This window comes from Dunckerocampus dactyliophorus, chromosome 16 (assembly GCF_027744805.1).
Source record: "Dunckerocampus dactyliophorus isolate RoL2022-P2 chromosome 16, RoL_Ddac_1.1, whole genome shotgun sequence".
Classification (NCBI taxonomy): domain Eukaryota; kingdom Metazoa; phylum Chordata; class Actinopteri; order Syngnathiformes; family Syngnathidae; genus Dunckerocampus; species Dunckerocampus dactyliophorus.
The window spans coordinates 17,374,662-17,394,622 of NC_072834.1; the positions used below are offsets into that span (position 1 = coordinate 17,374,662).

General features: G+C 41.2%; 1 protein-coding gene across 13 annotated transcripts in view; it reads left to right on the top strand.

Moving 5' to 3' along the window:
* LOC129169150 (oligophrenin-1-like) overlaps nucleotides 1–19,961 on the top strand; it is a 39,560-nt gene that overhangs the window by 19,164 nt on the left and 435 nt on the right. For 5 of the 13 annotated variants that reach the window (XM_054755260.1, XM_054755259.1, XM_054755258.1 and 2 more), the window contains 7 exons: nucleotides 391–478; nucleotides 938–996; nucleotides 8,668–8,827; nucleotides 12,123–12,173; nucleotides 12,412–12,599; nucleotides 16,041–16,089; nucleotides 16,206–19,902. In XM_054755260.1, coding sequence (XP_054611235.1) covers nucleotides 391–478; nucleotides 938–996; nucleotides 8,668–8,827; nucleotides 12,123–12,173; nucleotides 12,412–12,598 — 545 coding nt within the window. In that variant the 3' untranslated portion in view covers nucleotide 12,599; nucleotides 16,041–16,089; nucleotides 16,206–19,902. The other 8 variants (XM_054755262.1, XM_054755264.1, XM_054755266.1 and 5 more) reach the window with 8 other exon arrangements.

Consider the following 19,961-nt stretch of genomic DNA (forward strand, 5'->3'; position numbering starts at 1 on the left):
GGATAGCATTTTGGCTTTCGATCCGTGTCCATCCTATTTTCATGAAAGTGATATGTAGGGAATTCTTAAGATTCTATTACACCCAACATCTATTCAGGCTTAGTAATTTTTGGCAATCGACGGTCTCTTAAAACACCTTTTTAACAGAACCTCGTAATTTATAATAATAGTAGCTGTTTATGAACACATTTCACACAAATATGTAAAAGGTTGTAAAGTGATGCTAAGCAGTAATCTCGGTTGTTCACACTTTTCTTACATCAACAAAATGTCAACGTGGTTTCTTAGACTGTCTTTAAGACTTGAAAGCACGGCCGCCAACTGCATATATCATTTATCCACTGTAGCGGATCTCTCTAACAGCTCGTTTGACTTTTCCACTGCTTTTAGATCCTGCAAACTCAGGAGATGTGGATCTGAACAGCGGTGACGACTGGGACATCAAAACCATCACCAGTGCAATGAAGTTTTATCTGAGGTGTGTGAGCGTGTGTAACAGGTGGTACATTATTTGTCTCTCTGCGTCGTGGCTGATGGAGTGACGACAGACACAGGGTTGCTGCGGAGTTGCACTTCGCTTTACTCTGATGGAAGAAAAACACGAACAAAAAGGGAAGTACAAAGGCGTGGCCCAAACTTATAATGAAAGGTGTCACACTAATTAGAGCGGTAGGGGGTACACAGCAACAGACGTTATTGATGTTCCACATTAATAACATGACAATACAAACACATCAGGTATTACTTGAACATACATTTTGTGTAATTATATCAGACATTTATGTATTTACAATGACTTAATTGACCCTGTTACACGTGTACATGTGAATGTATTATGAAGATAGTAATGTATTATTTTACAAAATGTGTACATTTACATTGATTGTACTGCTTTCTACTGTGATAGCGTCATGCGTTTGTTTTTATTTATCTGCAGAAGTCTGTCTGGACCTCTGATGACCTACGATCTGCACCGAGACCTCATGTTAGCTGCAAGTAAGACACATTTTGGGGCACTAAGAGCTGAAGTACACTTACAAGTTGTTGTAAAAATGTCTTCCCTGAATGGTGGAACCTGTTGTACCGACTACACATTTTAGGTGTAATGGTTGGGTGTACCAATACTTTTGTCCATGCAGCGTGCTGGTGTCTCATGTCTCAAATCGGATGTTGCTAAGGACAATAATGCATATGTAGTAGGAGTGTCACGAGACACTCGGTTCACAAGACGAGACAATACACAAGATTGGGTCTATGAGGACAAGACGAGATGAGATTTGTTATTACTTTTAAGAAAACTAAAATACTAAAATATTTAAAAAATATACAGTATGACAATGTATTGTGATCTACCAATTAAATTTCTACTACATTATCTAGCATTGATCCCCACGAGGCTACATTCTTCTGCATTCTGTGTGTATGCCCCGGCCTCTCCTCCACCCGCTGAGACAAAGAGACTTTATGACTGACAAAAGGGCTCATTCTGTTCATGCTGCTGTTTTATGGAACAAACGCACCAAGGTGCTGAAACCATTGCACAGTGAATCCTCTTCCTGCCATTTTGGAGGCAAGAGACAAGGAAAACAGATATGCATGCAAATGGCAATGTATTGAGTTGAGACGGGCAAAATTATCGAGTTCATGTTCATTTATTTTGTGATTAATTTATTTATTATCATCCCAGGCCTAGTGCCCACGAGACAGTTTTTCTGAACAAGAAATGTTGTCACGTTTTAATCTTGCAAGGTCTTGTTACACAAGCGCTTGTAACAAGCTTGCCTTTTTTGCCATTGTGGGCATGTAAAGTAGACAAAGATGCTATGTGGAAGCAGGACAGCAGATGAGGGAAAAGTGTAGGGAAAAGGGAAATCCGAGTTGTGCTTTCTCGTAAAATTGAGAAAAGACGATGATTTCAACGGCATTTAAAAAGATGACTAAGGATGGTTTTAGTTTTGTTCAAACCATTCTTCATCAACAGTTTCACACAAATCAATGATATTTCTACTGGATTATACGATATTGTCAAGCACTTCATTACCGATAATGATATCAACCGATAACAATATTGGCAGCAGTCCTAATGTCATGTACCATAATCCCTCATTTATCGCAGTTAATCGGCCGACCATGATCATACAAAACATGTTTACGACCTTCTAAATACGGTTTTAACAGTATTAAGAGACATAATAGACAAAATATAGATTCACACGTCAGCATTGAGAGAGTTCCTGTTCTGTACAGTACTTCCTGTGGTGGCTATTGTCTCATCAATGTAACATTACTAATACCTAAAGACCAGTGTAGAATACAATATATCATCACAATGTCTTTGAATACATCTTCGGAATGCCTCATAATTGTATTTGAGTTCATTTAGCCATTTTTATGCTGGAAAATGCTTCATTTATGCCAGAAATACAATTACAGTATAGTATTATAGTAAATATTCATATTTTTGGACTAATAATAAACCGTATTCAACTACGAATCACTTTGAAGAGCCGGGTTCTAAAAGCAGTTTTGCACGACGGACCAGTGAGATGAAGCGATGTGCTAACAAAAAGTGTCTCTTGAGGTTAATGGCTGCCTTCCTTTTGTTGTGTGAGCTTGCACAATGTCAGCGGACGTATTAAGACCCTCACTTGTGTTTGCTCCCTTGTGATTTCTTAGTTTTTTTGCCACACTTAAATGTTTCAGATCATCAGGCAAATGTAAATATTCGTCAATGATAACACAACTGAACACAAAATGCATTTTTTTTAAAATTAAACTTTTTATTATTAAGGGAGGAAAAAAATCCAAAGCTACATGGCCCTGTTTGGAAAAAGTGATAAAACAAAACTTAACTGAGATGAATTGAGATCTATCGGTCTGGAAAAGGTCATAAAGTCATTTCTAAAGCTTTGGGACTCATTATCCATTATCAACAAATGGCGAAAACATGGAACAGTGGTGAACCTTCCCAGGAGTGGCCGGCCAACCAAAGTGACCCCAAAAGTTCACAAAAGACCCCACAACAACATCCAATTAACTGCAGGCCTCACTTGCCTCAGTTGTGGTCTGATGAGATAAAAGTTGAACTTTTTGGAATGTGTGTCCCATCTGCTCTAAAAGTAATGGCGCATTTCAGAAAAAGAGCATCATACCAACAGTAAAATATGGTGGTGGTAGTGTAACAGTCTGGGGCTGTTTTGCTGCTTCAGGACCTGGAAGACTTGCTGTGATAATTGGAACCATTAATTCTGCCGTCTACCAAAAAATCCTGAAAGAGAATGTCCAGCCATCTGTTAGTGACTTCAGGCTAAAATGAACTTGGGTTCTCCAGCAGGACAATGATCCAAAACAAACCAGCAAGTCCACCTCTGAATGGCTGAAGAAAAACAAAATGAAGACTTTGAAGTAGCGTAGTCAATGTCTTGACCAGAATCCTATTGAGATGCTGTGGCATGACCTTAAAAAGACGGATCCTGCTGGAAAACCCTCCAATGTGACTGAGTTACAACAATTCTGCAAAGATGAGTGGGCCAAAATTCCTCCACAGGGCTGTAAGAGACTCATTGCAAGTTATCGCAAACGCTTGATTGCAGTTGTTGCTGCTAAGGGTGGCCCAACCAATTATTAGGTTTAGGGGTTAACCACTTTTTCACACAGGGCCATGTAGATTTGTTTTTTTTTCTCCCTTAATAAAAAGTTTCATTTAAAAACTGAATTTTGTGTTAAATTGTGTTGTCATTGACTAATATTTAAATTTGTTTGATCTGAAACACTTAAGAGTGACAAACGCGCAAAAAAAAAAAAAGAAATCAGGAAGGGGCCACACAACACAACACACCACAGTATTTACAATCCAAAGGCCAAATTTGGAAATAATTCCACAATTGTTGCTATGTGGAGCACGTCATCTGCCACCTACCGATACTGTGTTTCAATCAAAAACGTAACTTGTACATGCTTTCTTTGATATTAGAGTTGGACAGTCTTGACTTTCGACTGAGTGGAATCCATTCCCTAACCTACAAGCTACCGGACAGAAATCGAGAGATGCTGGAGATGCTGATGAAACACTTGGTTGTATAAGTGTCGGCACACGTCATACTGCATTCTGCTATCGTGAATGTGACTGTTACTGATTTTTGTCTCCAACTGAAAACATTTCTACAAAATCTTCAAGAATTTGTAATACTTGTGCTTGTGGTTAAGGAAGACATAGTTACCAGTGCAATTCCATTTGTAATATTATGACACCCTTATTTTGTCTACACAATTAGACTGGATGTGACACTCTTATTTTGAAGGCCAGAAGTGTATTGTGTGTGTTGAGAATGTGTATTGACCGTTAAGACAAGCTAGGAGTAAGAATAAATATACATCTTGCGTTATTTCAATGAAAATACACAACGTCTGCGGACATTATAAAATACTTGCTTTAACTAGCGGTAAAACACAGCACGGTGTAAACACTCGTAGAGCCTGAGTCGCACACACACAGCTTCACGAGCATGCTCTCATAAACTAAACTAACCCAGCTAGCTTCCATTCACACTCAGTAAGATGAGTTTTTCCGCCAAGTCTCGCTGGTGTTTCAGGCTGCCTTGTTCGGGAGAGGGGGTTAGTGTTTGTGATGATATGCCACCACGATTGAGCGGTCCGCTGCGGAAATACTTCCCTACACAAATTTTGCTTCTGGTCACGATGACCTGTTTGGTAGAGAGAGAGAGGAGGCCGGCAAAATTATTGAGTTTGTTTTATTTATTGTGCGGTTAATTGATTTTATTGATTTTTTTTTTTCCCTGTCCTGTCCAGCCTTTAAGGCAGATAGAATTGTAAATCTAAATGCCCTCAAGTGCTCAACAGATTTACTCTGCCAGGGAAAGTGTGAGATACACTTCCCCTGTTATACAGAATTTATTTGACTGGTATTTGAATGGTGACCCTTGGGCATTACTGTCTTGAGTTTGCATGTTCTCCCCGTGCATGGGCGGTTTCCTCCCACATGGATGAAAACATGCATGTTAGGTTAATAAATTGTCCATAAGTATGAATGTGAGTGTGAATGGTTGTCTATATGTGCCCTGCGATTGGCTGGCGACCAGTCCAGGGTGTACCCCGCCTGTCGCCCGAAGTCAGCTGAGATAGGCTCCAGCATGCCCTCGCGACCCTAATGAGGAGAAGCGGTATAGAAAATGGATGAATGGATGGAAGACATAAATAAAAGCACGCACACACACACATCCGCACACACACACACACGCACGCACACACACTGTGGTCGACTGCCCAACACCCGGAAGCCTCGGCACTCAGCGGAGCCGGGGACCAGACACACAACCCAGAACCCGAGGCGCGGAGAACGCGTACCACCGGAGAGCAGGAATACAGGAGTACAAGGCAGACACAGGAGCTGGCGAGGAGGAAAGCTGGCAAATGAGCAAGCGGGTGGGCAAACGGGCAAACCATCAAACAGTGCCAGCCGACACCTGCGGGGCAGCAAGTCCCGGAGAGGGAGTGGGAGTGCCGCACCCCCAAGCCGCAGGGAGGCCAAGCACCAGAGCCGAGAAGGCGAGACCAGCAGCAAGACCAGCTGCCGGACCCCACCAGCCACCGCGAGCCAGACCACCCACATGCCACCAGACGGAGCACCGCCCGCGCACCGGAGCCCCATTCCCGACAAGCCCGTGGACAGACCGAGGGAGGCAAAGACGCCACAGACAACTGACCAGCAGAGCACAAAAACCAGCGGCGACAAATGCCCAAGCGCCTGGCAGAGCACCGCCCGGCCCCAGGGGACACACACCTGCCCCGCCACGCCGCAGACCAGCCATCACCCCGCCCCCCGCCCATCCACCAACACGCCAAGGGAGACACCCTGGAGGCAGGCAGACAACCGCCAGCCAGGAAACAGAGACCAGCCAGACACCAGCAAGTAGCGGGGACCGCCTACTAGCCCCACCCCCAAGCCCCGTACGAAAGCCACCCCTGACCACCCCACCCCAGAGTAAGCATCCCCCCGCCGATCCTAGCCAGCGCCATGCAGAAGAACACCCGCCCCCCCGCCCGCACGGGCAACCACACACCCATCCGCCCGCGTCCCCCACCCGCTCCCATCCACCAAACCGTAGCGGCCCCGTCCCTGAAGGGAGAAATGAAGGGATCCCCGCACCCCCCATCCCAAGCCCAAACTGCACATCCGAGACCCCCACTTCCGCGCACCCCGGGCATCCCAGCATGCAGGCCACACAGAGCCAGAGCAATCTGCGACGCCCAAAAGCTCCCAGTCACCGGGGGGATAGCCACAAGAGCTGGAGGGTAGCAAGCAGTCTCCACATGTCACACATATAATACACAAATAAATCAATAAAATACAATAAAATAAGTAACAATTAATTAAAAAATAAAATAATAATAAAAATAAAACAGAAAAATTAAAAAACGGCTTCCCTCAACCCATCCTCCCATCCAGGGGAGATAGCCCCCCACATCCCAAACCGGACGACCCCACGCGGCAGCCGAGCAGGAGGGCCCAGGGCAGACCCCGCCCCATCCCCAGAGGCAAAGGAGGCCGAGGGAGAGCCAGTGCCACCAGACGCACACGGGCCCCCCCAGCAGGAGTAGGCGCCCGCAGGATGCAGCTAGCCCGCCCACCCACCACCCCGGAGGGCGACTCGCGCCGTCCCCGGGACGGCCACCCTGGAACTTTTCAAATCCAATCACAATCGTTACCTTTTGTCACCACCGCCATCACGCACGCTAATTAGCGTGGGAAGCGCCTTATTGGGCCAAAGTGAATAAAACCTTATAAAGTTAATTATGTATTGATATCTAAAATCATGTGGTGTCCAATCACACAAATATTATCACTGACATACAGTATATTTTGGTGGGTGTAAGGTTTATTTTTCATGAACTTTCATCACTTTCACACATCTCTGTACATGTTTTTTATGATGTGGCGGTGCGAAAACTGCAAAACATAAGCACATTTTGAATGCACCCCAACTTAAAATTTTTACTCCCTTGTCAGGTTTTTAGTTTTAGTGTTTGGAGAACGTGTAATTGATTTTTAAAAAAAGCATTTTTACTAGGGATGTCCGATATTGGCATTTCTGATGATAACCGATATGCAGATATTGCCAAACTCTCAATTTCCGATTCTGATATCTACCGATACGTGTAACATCACATATGTGTTTTTTGAGTAAAAATGTTAAGTAACAATACAGTTGTTTTGTTGGCTACTCTGCCCATCTCTGAGTACATAATTAATGTATTACACATTATATATAAGAATACATTTGTGTTACTTGTGCCTTGATTTGTTATTTTTGGAAAGATTTATTTATAATTTATTTTTTAGTTAAAGTGGTATCGTTTGAAATACATGAATTTGCTGATTATTGTTTTGATTGATAACTTTCATGTTCTTATTTTATATTCTTTTATTGCATTAAAACGACTATATAAACTATATACAGTATATATGTATGGCTTTTCGGCACTACTTTGTGCTATAGCTGATGTGAGTTGGCGTCTACGCATATGGTTTTGACAGCACAGCTTGCTGTTCCTCAGCGTGCTTTGTTGTACTGTACTGTACCGCTAAGTTACATGTTTAGAGCTCACATCGTTGTCGGTTATTCTGCATTATTCGTTGGCAGTGTCTTGTCTGTTGTTATCAACCTATTACGTTGCTGTGTGATGTTTTTTTTAGCTCTTTTCTTTAAAAAACACTTGAGTAAGACTAGTAAGACTAGTGTGCAGAATACCCCATGGTATTTGTCAGGAGTTGGTAAGTTAATTGTGAGCTTTGTTGTTTCTCTGCTTTCATAAATATAGAGTTACAGTACCTTATTGTCAGAGACTTGTGAGCAGCAAAGTATTAACTTTATGATACAGCAATGTTTTTGCAACATTGGTGCTAAAAGCTCTGTATCGGCTTTTATTGTAGGGGAAAAAAAAAAACGATACGGCTGTTGTCTTATATCACGTTCTTATGCCAGCATCGGCCCAATAATTATTGGTGGCTGATAATATCAGTAACATCCCTAATTTTGACCAATAAAGGCTTCCCCTCTAAACGCCTGGTACGCGTTGCAGTTGCGTACTTAAACTCAAGTGGCCACTATATGATTAAATGAACTGCAGGCAAAATTTTCACATTCACGACTCTGGTATGACTGAAAATGAACCCAAAGAAAAGCATTTTTGGGTCTGACCAGTGACCAGTACTGTAGCTCGGTAAGATTTTGCAGCTCTCATCCCTGAAAGTGGCACCTATACCACATTTTGCCGTGTACCTGGAAAAAAATTTAAAATAGACACAAAAGTTTGATTCTTATCCAGTTTGCATTCAGCTAGGGCGAAATCTGGTTATTTGTCACCTTTGTACTGGTCACAGGCGTGTCTAGCGGTGCAGTTTTTGGATTGTCATTTCTGTAGTCTTGATATTTCTTAATATTTCTGTAAAGAAAAGATGCAACCTGCTTTATTTTGAAGCCTATCAGAAATGCAATAGACTGCGTTTTGCTGTCCTTTTTTTCTGTTAGGTTCTAACCAATTTTTCCTCTCTGACTGTACATGATGACCCTTCTCTGCTGTCATCAGCGCTGCTTCTTGGCAGGCTGAGATAGCACTTACTCACTGGAAGTTTTGTCGTGCTCACAGATTTTCAGTCATATGCCAGAGGACAGCAATGCCCCGCCCATCCCTCCTCCACGCATCACCCCAAGAAAGAGGCAGCCCATAACCATCTCCAAGCGGCCGCCTCGTCTTTATTCACCTCTGAGTCACGAGCACTTCCAGCAGCAGCAGCAGCACACAGAGGGTAATTATCAGCCTCTCTTGGCCTGACTGCCATCATCATCATCATCCTCATCATTATCCCGTCCTGTCTGACCAAATTCACTGCAAATGACTTTGTAATGTTTGGATAAATTTACAGAGCAGTCGTACCAAAACACGCCAGCTGGGTCATTTTAGTGACACAGGGCAAAGAATGTGTCTTTAGCGTGTCCATTACATACTCCTAAATGTCATACCAACATCTTTTTGATCCTTCTTTGCAACACTGAAGCTCTGTTGATCTGGATACTGGATATTTTTCACCACATTTTCCTTGGTAATTTATGCAAAATCATGTAATTTCTTCTCAGATTAAAACTCTTGGAACAGGGTTGCTCAAACGTTTTCCACCGTGGGCTGCACACTGAAAAATCAAAGGATGCAGGGGCCACTTTGATATTTTTAAGTTTTGTAACTTATGTTACAAAGGGCAGCTAGAAGTCAATCAGACTGCGCGCTATGGCATCCATACTGTGAATGATAATACTTGTAATATGAAAGTGGCAGCGCACCAGGCGGGATTGGTACAGCACATTAAATGCTTTAAACACTGTAATCCTTGCAAGCCTGCCTGCACCCGGTGTTCCCAGCGTCACTCACTCGCGACATGGGATTGTTTTTTTTTTTCGTCAAAGTTCTACAGCTGTCACCATGTTAATGTCTAGCCAGAAGTTGTAGTAATTCCATATTTGATCAAAGTTACTTAAGATTTGTTAAATCAAAACATGTCTGTCTATCTCTTCTTCTTGCATATGAAAACAGTAGAAAAAAGTAGAGTCTTAATACGGACCTACTTCCTGCTTCCACACTCTAAGCATCAGGGAAGTGTAGTTCTTTTAGCGTAAACATAAAGCAAATCTACTTCAATCTAAAATCTATTTTATGTGTCTTTACATAACTACACATCGACATAAATGATTAGGATTAGCAGCTACAGTTGTGGAAGGAAGTTCAACAGCATCATGCTTAGGCCATGCATGCAAAGTTATAAAACATTTCCAAAAGTACCTGCGTGAACTGTGAGTGTATCATGACACCCCTGAAATATATATATATATACGTATATATATATATATATATATAATTATTATTATGATATATTATCATAACATTAATAGTTACATTGGTCTCAAATAATGTTGACAATAATATTGTTTATACACTCAACAAAAATATAAATGCAACATTTTGTTTTTGCTTCCATTTTTTATGAGATGAACTCAAAGATCTCAAACTTTTTCCACATCCACTGTATCACCCTGTATTCTCCCAAATATTGTTCACAAATCTGTCTAAATCTGTGATACTGAGGACGTTTCCTTTGCTCAGATAATCCATCCCACCTCACAAGTGTGCTGATTAGACACCTTGATTAGTGCCCAGTTGTGCCTTAGACTGCCCACAGTAAAAGGCCAAATCTTGTCTCCTCTCGACACCCCTAGTAGTGAAGCCTGCTATTTTGGAAAGTGCACTTTATCCACTTTTGACATATACACTGTAACTGCACTTGTCCAACGTGACAGACAGCATATATCAGATACAACAAAGTAACATTAAGGAGTGGGACAGGAGGACACAAATGTTATCAATACTATCATAGCTATGTGATGCTAAAGTGCTAACATCACACTCACATTTTAACATCATGCAAGGTTACCCTATGCGCTAAAGAAAAACATGATGAAACTTGTAGCTAGTGTCAGTGATATTACGAATCACTACTATCAATATTACTACTTACAGTACTTACTTACTCTCATAGAGCTGTGATGTTTGCGAACGAGTCAAACCTTTTGAATGGCTCTTTTAGGGGAACAATGACAACTGATTTGCAGATACAGTCAAACCTCGGTTTTCGTACACCACAGGTTTTGTATGATTATTAATGAATAACATTTTTAACCTAGAGAGAGACATGCATGATTGAGTGATTATTAATACTATAATGTGATGTATTCTGTGTGCTAATCACAGCTTTGTAGAATGATCAACTTTCAGGTTCTTAATGATAATGTTTATAGACGCTGATGATATTGAAGCTGCTTTGACAATCACACAATTATTCCAACATGTAAGTGGTGACGGCATTATCATTATCATCGTCTTCACGCGCCTTTTAGACACACTGTATGATAACGGGGGTTTGTAGGGCTGGCAAAGAAGAGCAGCAAAGCAGCACAGCTGCTCGGCACAGATGGACTGTGACGAGCGAAGGAGCCAAGAGCAGCCAAGATGGAGACAGTATTTATTATTTACTCTCATGCACGGCTGCCGTTCATTGTTCAGCTCAAAAAACATTTTCCTTTTACACCAAATATTAAGTTATTATCCTATGCACTTTTATTCATTGTCACGAGAGGCGCTAGAGCAGGGGTGTCAAACTCGTGCCATGGAGGGCCGAGACACTCCAGGTTTTCTTTCCAGCCAGTCACTAAAGCAGGTGATTTTAATGATCAACACCTTCAGTTTGAGGGAAGGAGCTCATCAATTAAATCACCTGCTGAAGAAACTGGTTGGAGAGAAAACCTGCAGCGTCTCGGCCCTCCAGGGCACGAGTTTGACACGTGTGCGCTAGAGGGACAAGTAACTCAAACTTTGTAATAATAAACCAAATAGATATCAGAAATACCATCATGGAATTACATTTATTTCATCCAGAAATGATCACAATTCACTCTGATCTCAAAATAATATAAAACTATGTTTTCCATGCACGGTGGCCTAGTGGTTAGCGAGTTGGCCACACAGTCAGGAGATCGGGAAGATCTGGGTTCCAATCTCCTTTGGGCATCTCTGTGTGGAGTTTGCATGTTCTCCCAGTGTGTGCATGGGTTTTCTACGGGTACTCCGGTTTCATCCCACATTCCAAAAACATGCATGTTAGGTTAATTGGCGACTCTAAATTGTCCATAGGTATGAATGTGAGAGTGAATGGTTATTTGTCTATATGTGCCCTGCCATTGACTGGCGACCTCTCGCTCGAATTCATCTGGGATAGGCTCCAGCATACCAGCGGCCCTAGTGAGGTTAAGCGGTGTAGAAGATGGATGGATGGATTGCTTTCCATTTGCTGGTATGACTGGTTAAACCAAGCCAGCGTGTACTTTGCCACTGAACTGCAGCAAGCTACTTAAGATTTGAAAAAATCTCTTTTTGACTTTGATGCTGCTGATGGCCTCCACAAGCTAAGAGATGATGATCATTTGCGTTTCTTTATTAAAAAAAAAAAAGTCCAAATATTCATTTGTGCCATGTTCTACTCTCTTTTCACCCTACAGTGTAGCCTCGAAAATGAATTTTTTTGAGAATGCCTCGAAGCAAGTTGGCAGGTACGTAAAAGCTTCTTGTCTTTCAGATGTGGAGTAAAAAAACAAAACAAACAAAAAAATATATATACTGTATATATATATACAGTATATATACACTGTGTGTATGTATATGTATATATATATATAAGTACAGTACAGTACAGTAAATACAGTTCCAAAAAAAAAAAACTTGACTTCACCAGAAAGAAAGTAATTGAGATCTATCAGTCTGTAAAAGGTTATAAAGCCATTCCTAAAGCTCTGGAATTCCAGCGTACCACAGTGAGAGCCATTATCCAAAAGTGGCAAAAACATGGAACGTGGTGAACCTTCCCAGGAGTGGCCGGCCAACCAAAATGACCCCAAGAGTGCAGCGACGACTCATCCAAGAGGTCACAAAACACAACAACATCCAAAGAACTGCAGGCTTCAATTGCCTCAGTTAAGGTCGGTATTCATGACTCCATCATAAGAAAGACACTGAGCAAAAACAGCCTGCATGGCAGAGTTCCAAGATGAAAACCATTGCTGAACAAAAAGAACATTAAGGCTCATCTCAATTTAGCCAGAAAACATCTTGATAATTGCCAAGACCTTTGGTAAATACTCTGTGGTCTGATGAGCTAAAAGTTTAACTTTTTGGAAGGTGTCTGTCCCATTACATCTGACGAAAAAGAACATCATACCACCAGTAAAATATGGTGGTGTTAGTGTGATGGGCTGAGACTGTTTTGCTGCTTCAGGGGCTGGAAGACTTTCTGTGATAAATGGAACCATGAATTTTGCTGTCTACCAAAAAAAAAAATCCTGAAGGAGAATGTCCGGCCATCTGTTGGTGACCTCAAGCTGAAACTAACTTGGGTTCTGCAGCAGGACAATGATCCAAAACTCACCAGAAACTCCACCTCTGAATGGCTGAAGAAAAACAAAAGTAAGACTTTGGAGTGGCCTAGTCAAAGTCCTGACCTGAATCATATTGGAATTCTGTGGCATGACCTTAAAAAGGCGCTTCATGCTAGAAAACCCTAACATGTGGCTGAATACAACACTTCTGCAAAGATGAGTGGGCCAAAATTTCTGCACAGCGCTGTAAGAGACTCATTGCAAGTTATCGCAAATGCTTGATTGCAGTTGTTGTTGCTGCTAAGCGTGGCCCAACCAGGTTTGGGTTAGAGGGCAATCACTTTTTCACATAGGGCCATGTAGGTTTACATTTTTCATTTAAAAACTGCATTTTGTGTTCAGTTGTGTTGTCATTGACTTATATTTAAATTTGTTTGATGATTTAATGAGGTTTTAAGTAGAGCTACAATTTGCAAAAGCAAGAAGGGGGAGTGAGACAAAAAACATTTGGAACTTGTAATTTAAACAAAAAAAAAACTGAAATAGGTTGTTTTTCACAAAATCAAAAGTTTAAGACCCCACAGGCTATAAAAACCAAAATCTCTTAAAAATTGTCATTTTCTGTCAGGCATTCACACTGTCATGCCCTCCTGATGGCTAAAGCTAAGAAGCTTTCTCTTTTTGAACGTGGTCGGATTGTCGAGCTGCATAAGCAAGGCCTCTCCAGCGTGCCATTCCTGCTGAGGTTGGGTGCAATAAGACAGTCATTCTATATTTTTTGAAAGATCCTGAGCATTATGGAACAAAAAAATCACACCTGCGCTTAGCCGGAGGATCCAATTAGCTGTCCGTCAAGACACAGGGCGGTCTTCGACCCAAATTAAGGCCCTTACTGGTGCCGACTGTAGCGCAATAACCATCAGACGGCAACTGCGGGAAAAGGGTTTAAAAAACAAACAAATTCAAAGACCTCGTCTCCTTCAACGCCAAAAAACTGCCCGTTTAGACTTTGCCAGGGAGCATCAAACATGGGACATTTTATTCTCTGATGAGAAAAAATGTAACCTTGACGGTCCAGATGACTTCCAACGTTACTGGCATGACAAGGAGATTCCACCTGAGATGTTTTCTACCCGGCACAGTGGAGGGGGGTCCATCATGATCTGGGGTGCTTTTTCATTCAGTGGAACACTGGAGCTTCAGGTGGTGCAGGGTCGTCAAACGGCAGCTGCTTACGTACAGATGTTGCAGCGGGCATCCCTCATGACTGAGGGCCCTCGTCTGTGTGGTAACAGCTGGGTTTTTCAACAGGACAACGCTGCAGTTCACAATGCTCGCTTGACCAAGGACTTCTTCAGGGAGAATAACATCACTCTTTTGGACCATCCTGCATGTTCCCCTCATTTAAATCCCATAGAGCAGTGATCCCCAACCCCGGGTCGCACAGAAAGAAAAAATAATTTCCATTATTTTATTTATTTTTTTTATGTTTTATTTTGAAAAGTGGTCGGATTCTCTGTTACATCCGTCTCACTTGACGCATGTCCATTTTGCGTGTGTTAACTTTCTCTCGCCGCACAGATAGACTATTACTGTATTTTTACCATTTTTCTTTCACCTCATATTTGGTGTCAAATGCTGATACTATGTGGGAATGCATAAAGGTAAGTTTTGATGACTTATTGAGTGCTAATGTGCACATTTGTCTCAAGTTAATTCATGCTAGCACACTGCCTTTTACCACACACGTCAAACAGCCATGTAATCATCTCTCTGGAAAAACTTGGCTGGGACTTGAACTGGCGGATGGTGGGTCGGCATTCATTTTGTGCTTTTAATTTGATGTTATTCATGTCTTAGTTTTACACAATACATAATAAATAAGATAAATTACATTGCTATAATGTACGAAACCCCGCCCCCCGGTCCACGGGAGATTTATGGGAACACAAGCCAGTCCGTGGGTCAAAAAAGGTTGGGAACCACTGATATAGAGAACATTTGGGGTTGGATGGCAAGGGAAGTTTATAAAAATGGCCATCAGTTCCAGACAGTTGATGCCCTTCGTGAAGCCATCTTCACCACTTGGAGCAATGTTCCCACTAGCCTCCTGGAAACAACATCAAGCATGCCCAAAGCAATTTTTGAAGTGATTAATAAGAACGGTGGAGCTACTCATTACTGAGTCCTACTGAGAACATTTTTTGTTCTGGTTTGGAGAGTTTTTTTTATTTCTGACCGATGGTCTTAAAACTTTTGATCAGCTGATAAACAGCCTATTTCAGTTTAGTTGTTGTTTTCAATAAATTACTTTAACTAAAGCTTTTGCATATTGTAGCTCTACTTAAAACTTCATTAAGATCCGAATGTGCAAAATGCAAATTCTAGTAATTTTTCAACTGCTCTTAAGATTTTCATCAGGTCTGTATGTACTATATTAGGTAATAGGAGTATAAAGGTGACTATTGGGGTGTTAGTTCATGTCTAGAGGGCTCTAATAATGTTAAAGAAAATGTACTTAGGTCGTGAATAGGTTTTCTACTGCAAAAATATTCCTTTTATATATAAGGAATCCTAATTCTAAAGTATGCAACAGCTAATAAAAAAGATCACAGATGAAATGATGATGCTCAAAAGATGGTTTGATAAAAACAGACTATTCCTCAACCCAAGTCGAACTAAAATAATGCTATTGGCAACAGCAGAAAGAATACTGTATTTATGCGTTAATACAAATAGACATCAAAGACGTGACAGGGTGAGGGAAAATACACTTGCACTTGTGTATTTTGTATTTGTGCACTTTTCCCTTTTAAGATTGGACTGGCATCTTTTTACATGTAACATGTTTTGAGTGCACCTCAACGTTAAATTTGGGCTCCTGTCAGTTGACAGGTTCGGATAACGTGTCATATATATTGGTTTGCTCCCAGGCAGCACAATTTGAAAGAAAAGTTGGGGGGGGGGCACACACAATTTGGAATTAGTACATGTGTCTGCAATGTCTTCTACTGTAACGTGCTTGGATTTCCCCCCCCCTTGCAGTCTACCAGTTTCACAAGCACCGTCAGCAGCAACAAATGTGAAAAGAGAGGTGAGATTTGCTGCAAATTTGCAGTTTAACCTGTTATTTTCTTGAGGCTGCTAAATCTGTCGACGTTGTTGCCATGTTTTTGTGTCGCGTATTTGAAACAGCTTGTCTCCTCTCAGAAGTCAAGCTAAACAATGTGGTGCAGCCTGTAATGATGCACGCCAAGCCGGAGGACTGCACCAACAGACTGACCTGTGAATGGTGTCACACTCAAGAGTCCAACACCAGCTGAACAGATTGCATTTTTGTGTGTGAGTGAAGAAAAAGTGACTCGCGCATGTTCAGGAGAGGCAAGTCCTTGTTTAAACATCATTCCAAAGTTCAAGCGGTTATTTGTTGTTGCGTAATGTTGCTCCATGTTGTTCTACTGTGTTAAAAGCATTGGCGTGACCAAGACAAAAACTTGTTTCTTAACCAGTGAGGGCTTTCAAAATCCTAAAAGTATACTTCTTCAATTTTCAAAGTGATAAATGGCCAAAATGAAGATGGAAAATATTCAGTTTTCATAAGACACTTCCACCCCAAACAGTTGCATTGTTTATTACACTTTTTCCTTTTTAATTACCCTGAATATGTTGTTCTTTTGATAACACAAAGTACGAATGCTTTCAAGTATTACGTCAAAGTATTTTCTGCCCTTCCAGGTCAGCTTTTGCTTCAAATATTTTAGTTTGCTCTTCCAAAAAAAGGGTCAAATTTGAAGTCTTTTTTTGTTGTGGTTTTTACATTTTTGTTCCATGTTCAGCTGCCATGTTTGGTTCTTCTTTTCCTGTAATGTGGAAATTCTGTTTGTTGTGGTGGTTCCTTGTGTTTTCATAAAGGAAACGAATAAATATGAACAGCATGGATTGTTTGAAGAAAAAAAAAAAACAACTCTTGGTTTCTGTGTCATTGCGTGAATATATAATATTTAGAACTGGCAAATGATTTTGTAAGGAATTGTTAATCAGATTAATGACCATTTTCAAATTATTTAGTCATGATTAATCAGTTTGCCAGTGTTTTTACTGTATTTTTTTTTTTTTTTGCCTATTTGTGACATAATTTCTGGGTAAATGACGAGTCTTAAGCATGACTGATATTCAGAAGTGTTGTCCTTCATGAGAACTGAGGCATGCTTCTCGTAAACAGATTTTCCTAACAGTCGTGTCACAGCCAGCATAGTTTGACGGTAAACAGTGTGATTCCCAGCATGTGTGGTCTTCAAACATTTTTAATACACAAAGTAACTGTTGTTGACAAGGTGACAAAGGAGTGAAAATGGATGCAAAGCATGCTGTTGACTCTTATTTTGTTATTGTCTTCAAATGTGATATGCTGGCAAAAAAAGAAGGGGGCTCAACATCTCTAGAGAATTGCTTCTCCTTTGTTTCCTTATCTCCCTTTTATCTTCTGTTGTTGGTAAGGTGGTATTAAGTGAAAATTGTTTCAAGCTATGTACTTTATTGCAAAAAAGCTACTGTATGGGGGAAAAAAAAGAGTGACAGCATCTTTGAAACAGACAGGAAGTATATATTTTTTTTAAGTATATATGTTTGCCTCCAGCAAGTGCACCGCGGAGGTTATGTTTTACGCTAACATTAGCATAGTAGCATTATTTGGCCATTTTCATAACTAGACACTTATATAAGCACTTACCACTATTATGCTTTGTGTTAGCATGATAATGTTAGCATGTTAGCACTGCCAGGGCAATCTAAATAAGTCAAAATTGTCTATAGCGGCCACTAGAGGGAGTCTGCAAAAGTGGCCGCCATAGACAGGTGGCCTCTATAGAAAGGTTGGCGTCCAGTTTGAATGTTGACCAGTAGAGGGGAAAAAAAAGAGAAAAAAGGGAAAAAATAATAATAATGTTGACCAGTAGAGGGCACTGTGGGACTGCGGATAAAAGTTGTACAGCACTACTAGGCTTGTTATTATCCACGACCCACATAAAGCTGTGCTAGTAATGGCTTACGCTTGTTTTTAATATTTTACTTTTTATACGGCAGAGTGTCATTACAGCTTTAGTTCATCAGGAAGTGACGGTGGACGTCCCGAGCAGGAGAGCTAGGCTCAGTGCTAGCTGTGAGTTTGGAGAGAGTTGGGAAGTGTGTTTATGTTGGCGTGGATGTAAAGTCCTGCAGTGTTCTCCGCTGTTAATAAAGCCATTAAAGTGCATCGGCAACATGAGTCTCTCCTTCCCCACAACAAGCGGCATTACAGTATTGACCAGTGCACACCAGGAAATAAACGGTGTCATTTCTTACAGGCATTGGCTGGACAGCTATGTGGTGGGGCTTGTTTAACCTTTGCCTTGTGGGCAAGCAGGAAGGAGAGACGATGCTGAGAGATGTGTGTGTGTTCTGAGCTGCTGTCTGGTGGCCGCGTTCAATAAATAAAGTTGGCAGAAGCAACAGGAGAAGTTTCCTTCTTTGCTTCGGAGCTGAATAACACTTACAAGTTAACAGACTAGTAGCGAACGGAAAAGAAGACGGCTTTGTTTGTGTCAAATACAGAAGATGAGGACTTTGGTGGATTTGTGGATGAGGATTGATCAAAAATAACATGAGTACATTCTAAAATACTTCAATTAAGTACAACCGAACTCAGTTTTGCTGCCGCATGCATGCTAGCGTATGTTTTTTTTTTTTTATTATTGTAGTGTCGCTGGGAGCACGTCCTGTTCCCAGCCTAATTTGCAGTAATGTTTTGGTGCAAATGCTCTTAAAGTTACATGTTTGACCAAGAAATAGCAAGCTCAAAAAAAGACGGCTTTTTTATGTGGAGCAACTGATAGTTTGTGTGGATCTTGTGAATGATTGTGACTGAGCTAGGACTCGGTAATTAAAGTCTACACACAACGGCTTCATTGATTGAAAAACAAAACTTTTTCGTGCATGAAGCTTCTACTTGAGTCGGTAATTTGGCCACTATATGCAGTCAGATATTGACCAAGGGAGACAAAATGGGTGGCCGCTGGCCGCGTTGGACAGGTGACTGCTATACACAGGCTCATTAACATGTAAATTTGCTGCGGGGGATTTTTCAGTGGCCGCTATAGGCAGGTGGCCGTTCTATAAAGGTGGCCGCTAAGACAGGTTTGACTGTATGTAGATCAAATGAATGTAGAACTAATATTTATGGTGTGAATCACAATATGGGGGGGAACTATGACGCTTGGCGGAGGTCTGTGCTCTCTTTTGAGTGCTTTTCTGGTTTTTCAAGCGGTATGTTTTTCACTTAACTCATTCAATAACAGACGTGTTCATATGTTTTTCTAATCACGAACACCCGATCCCAACAACGTATTTATACATCTTTTCCGATTTTGCACAAGAGGTGATGATGCAACTCTCCACTAACGCATGTCATTTTCAGAGCAATTTTAAGCCATAAAAACGGCCACAAGGTGGCAGTAGTGCATTTGATAAGCGCTCAGCCAGGATCTTACAGGAAGGAGGAAGTGAGATTGCGTGGAGGAGTGTAAGCGTGCAGGTTAGCATTGTAGGGAAATTTGAACGTATACATACGCGTGTGCATGCGCACACATACCGTAGTTCAGTTCCAAATGTAAAAATTGTAAATACTTGGTGATGGTGTTATTTGTAAATAAATTATTTTTATGTAAAACAACCCCTTTTTGTGTTGTTTATGTTGGTATTGTTTAGATATTTGAGCTGTCACAAAAGCAAAATATATTTGTGTCAATGTGAAAGTTATGCTTGAAATGTGTCTTTTCTCTCAAAGCTGTTTTTCTCTGTTTTCTTGTAAGGAACTGATATTTCCCTGAAACTTACCTATGTTCTACTGCTGATTACTAAAGAACGGAAAAAGGTAGAACCACACTTTTTTGATGTACTTTTCTTTTGGTACGTTCCATGTTTATATAGCTA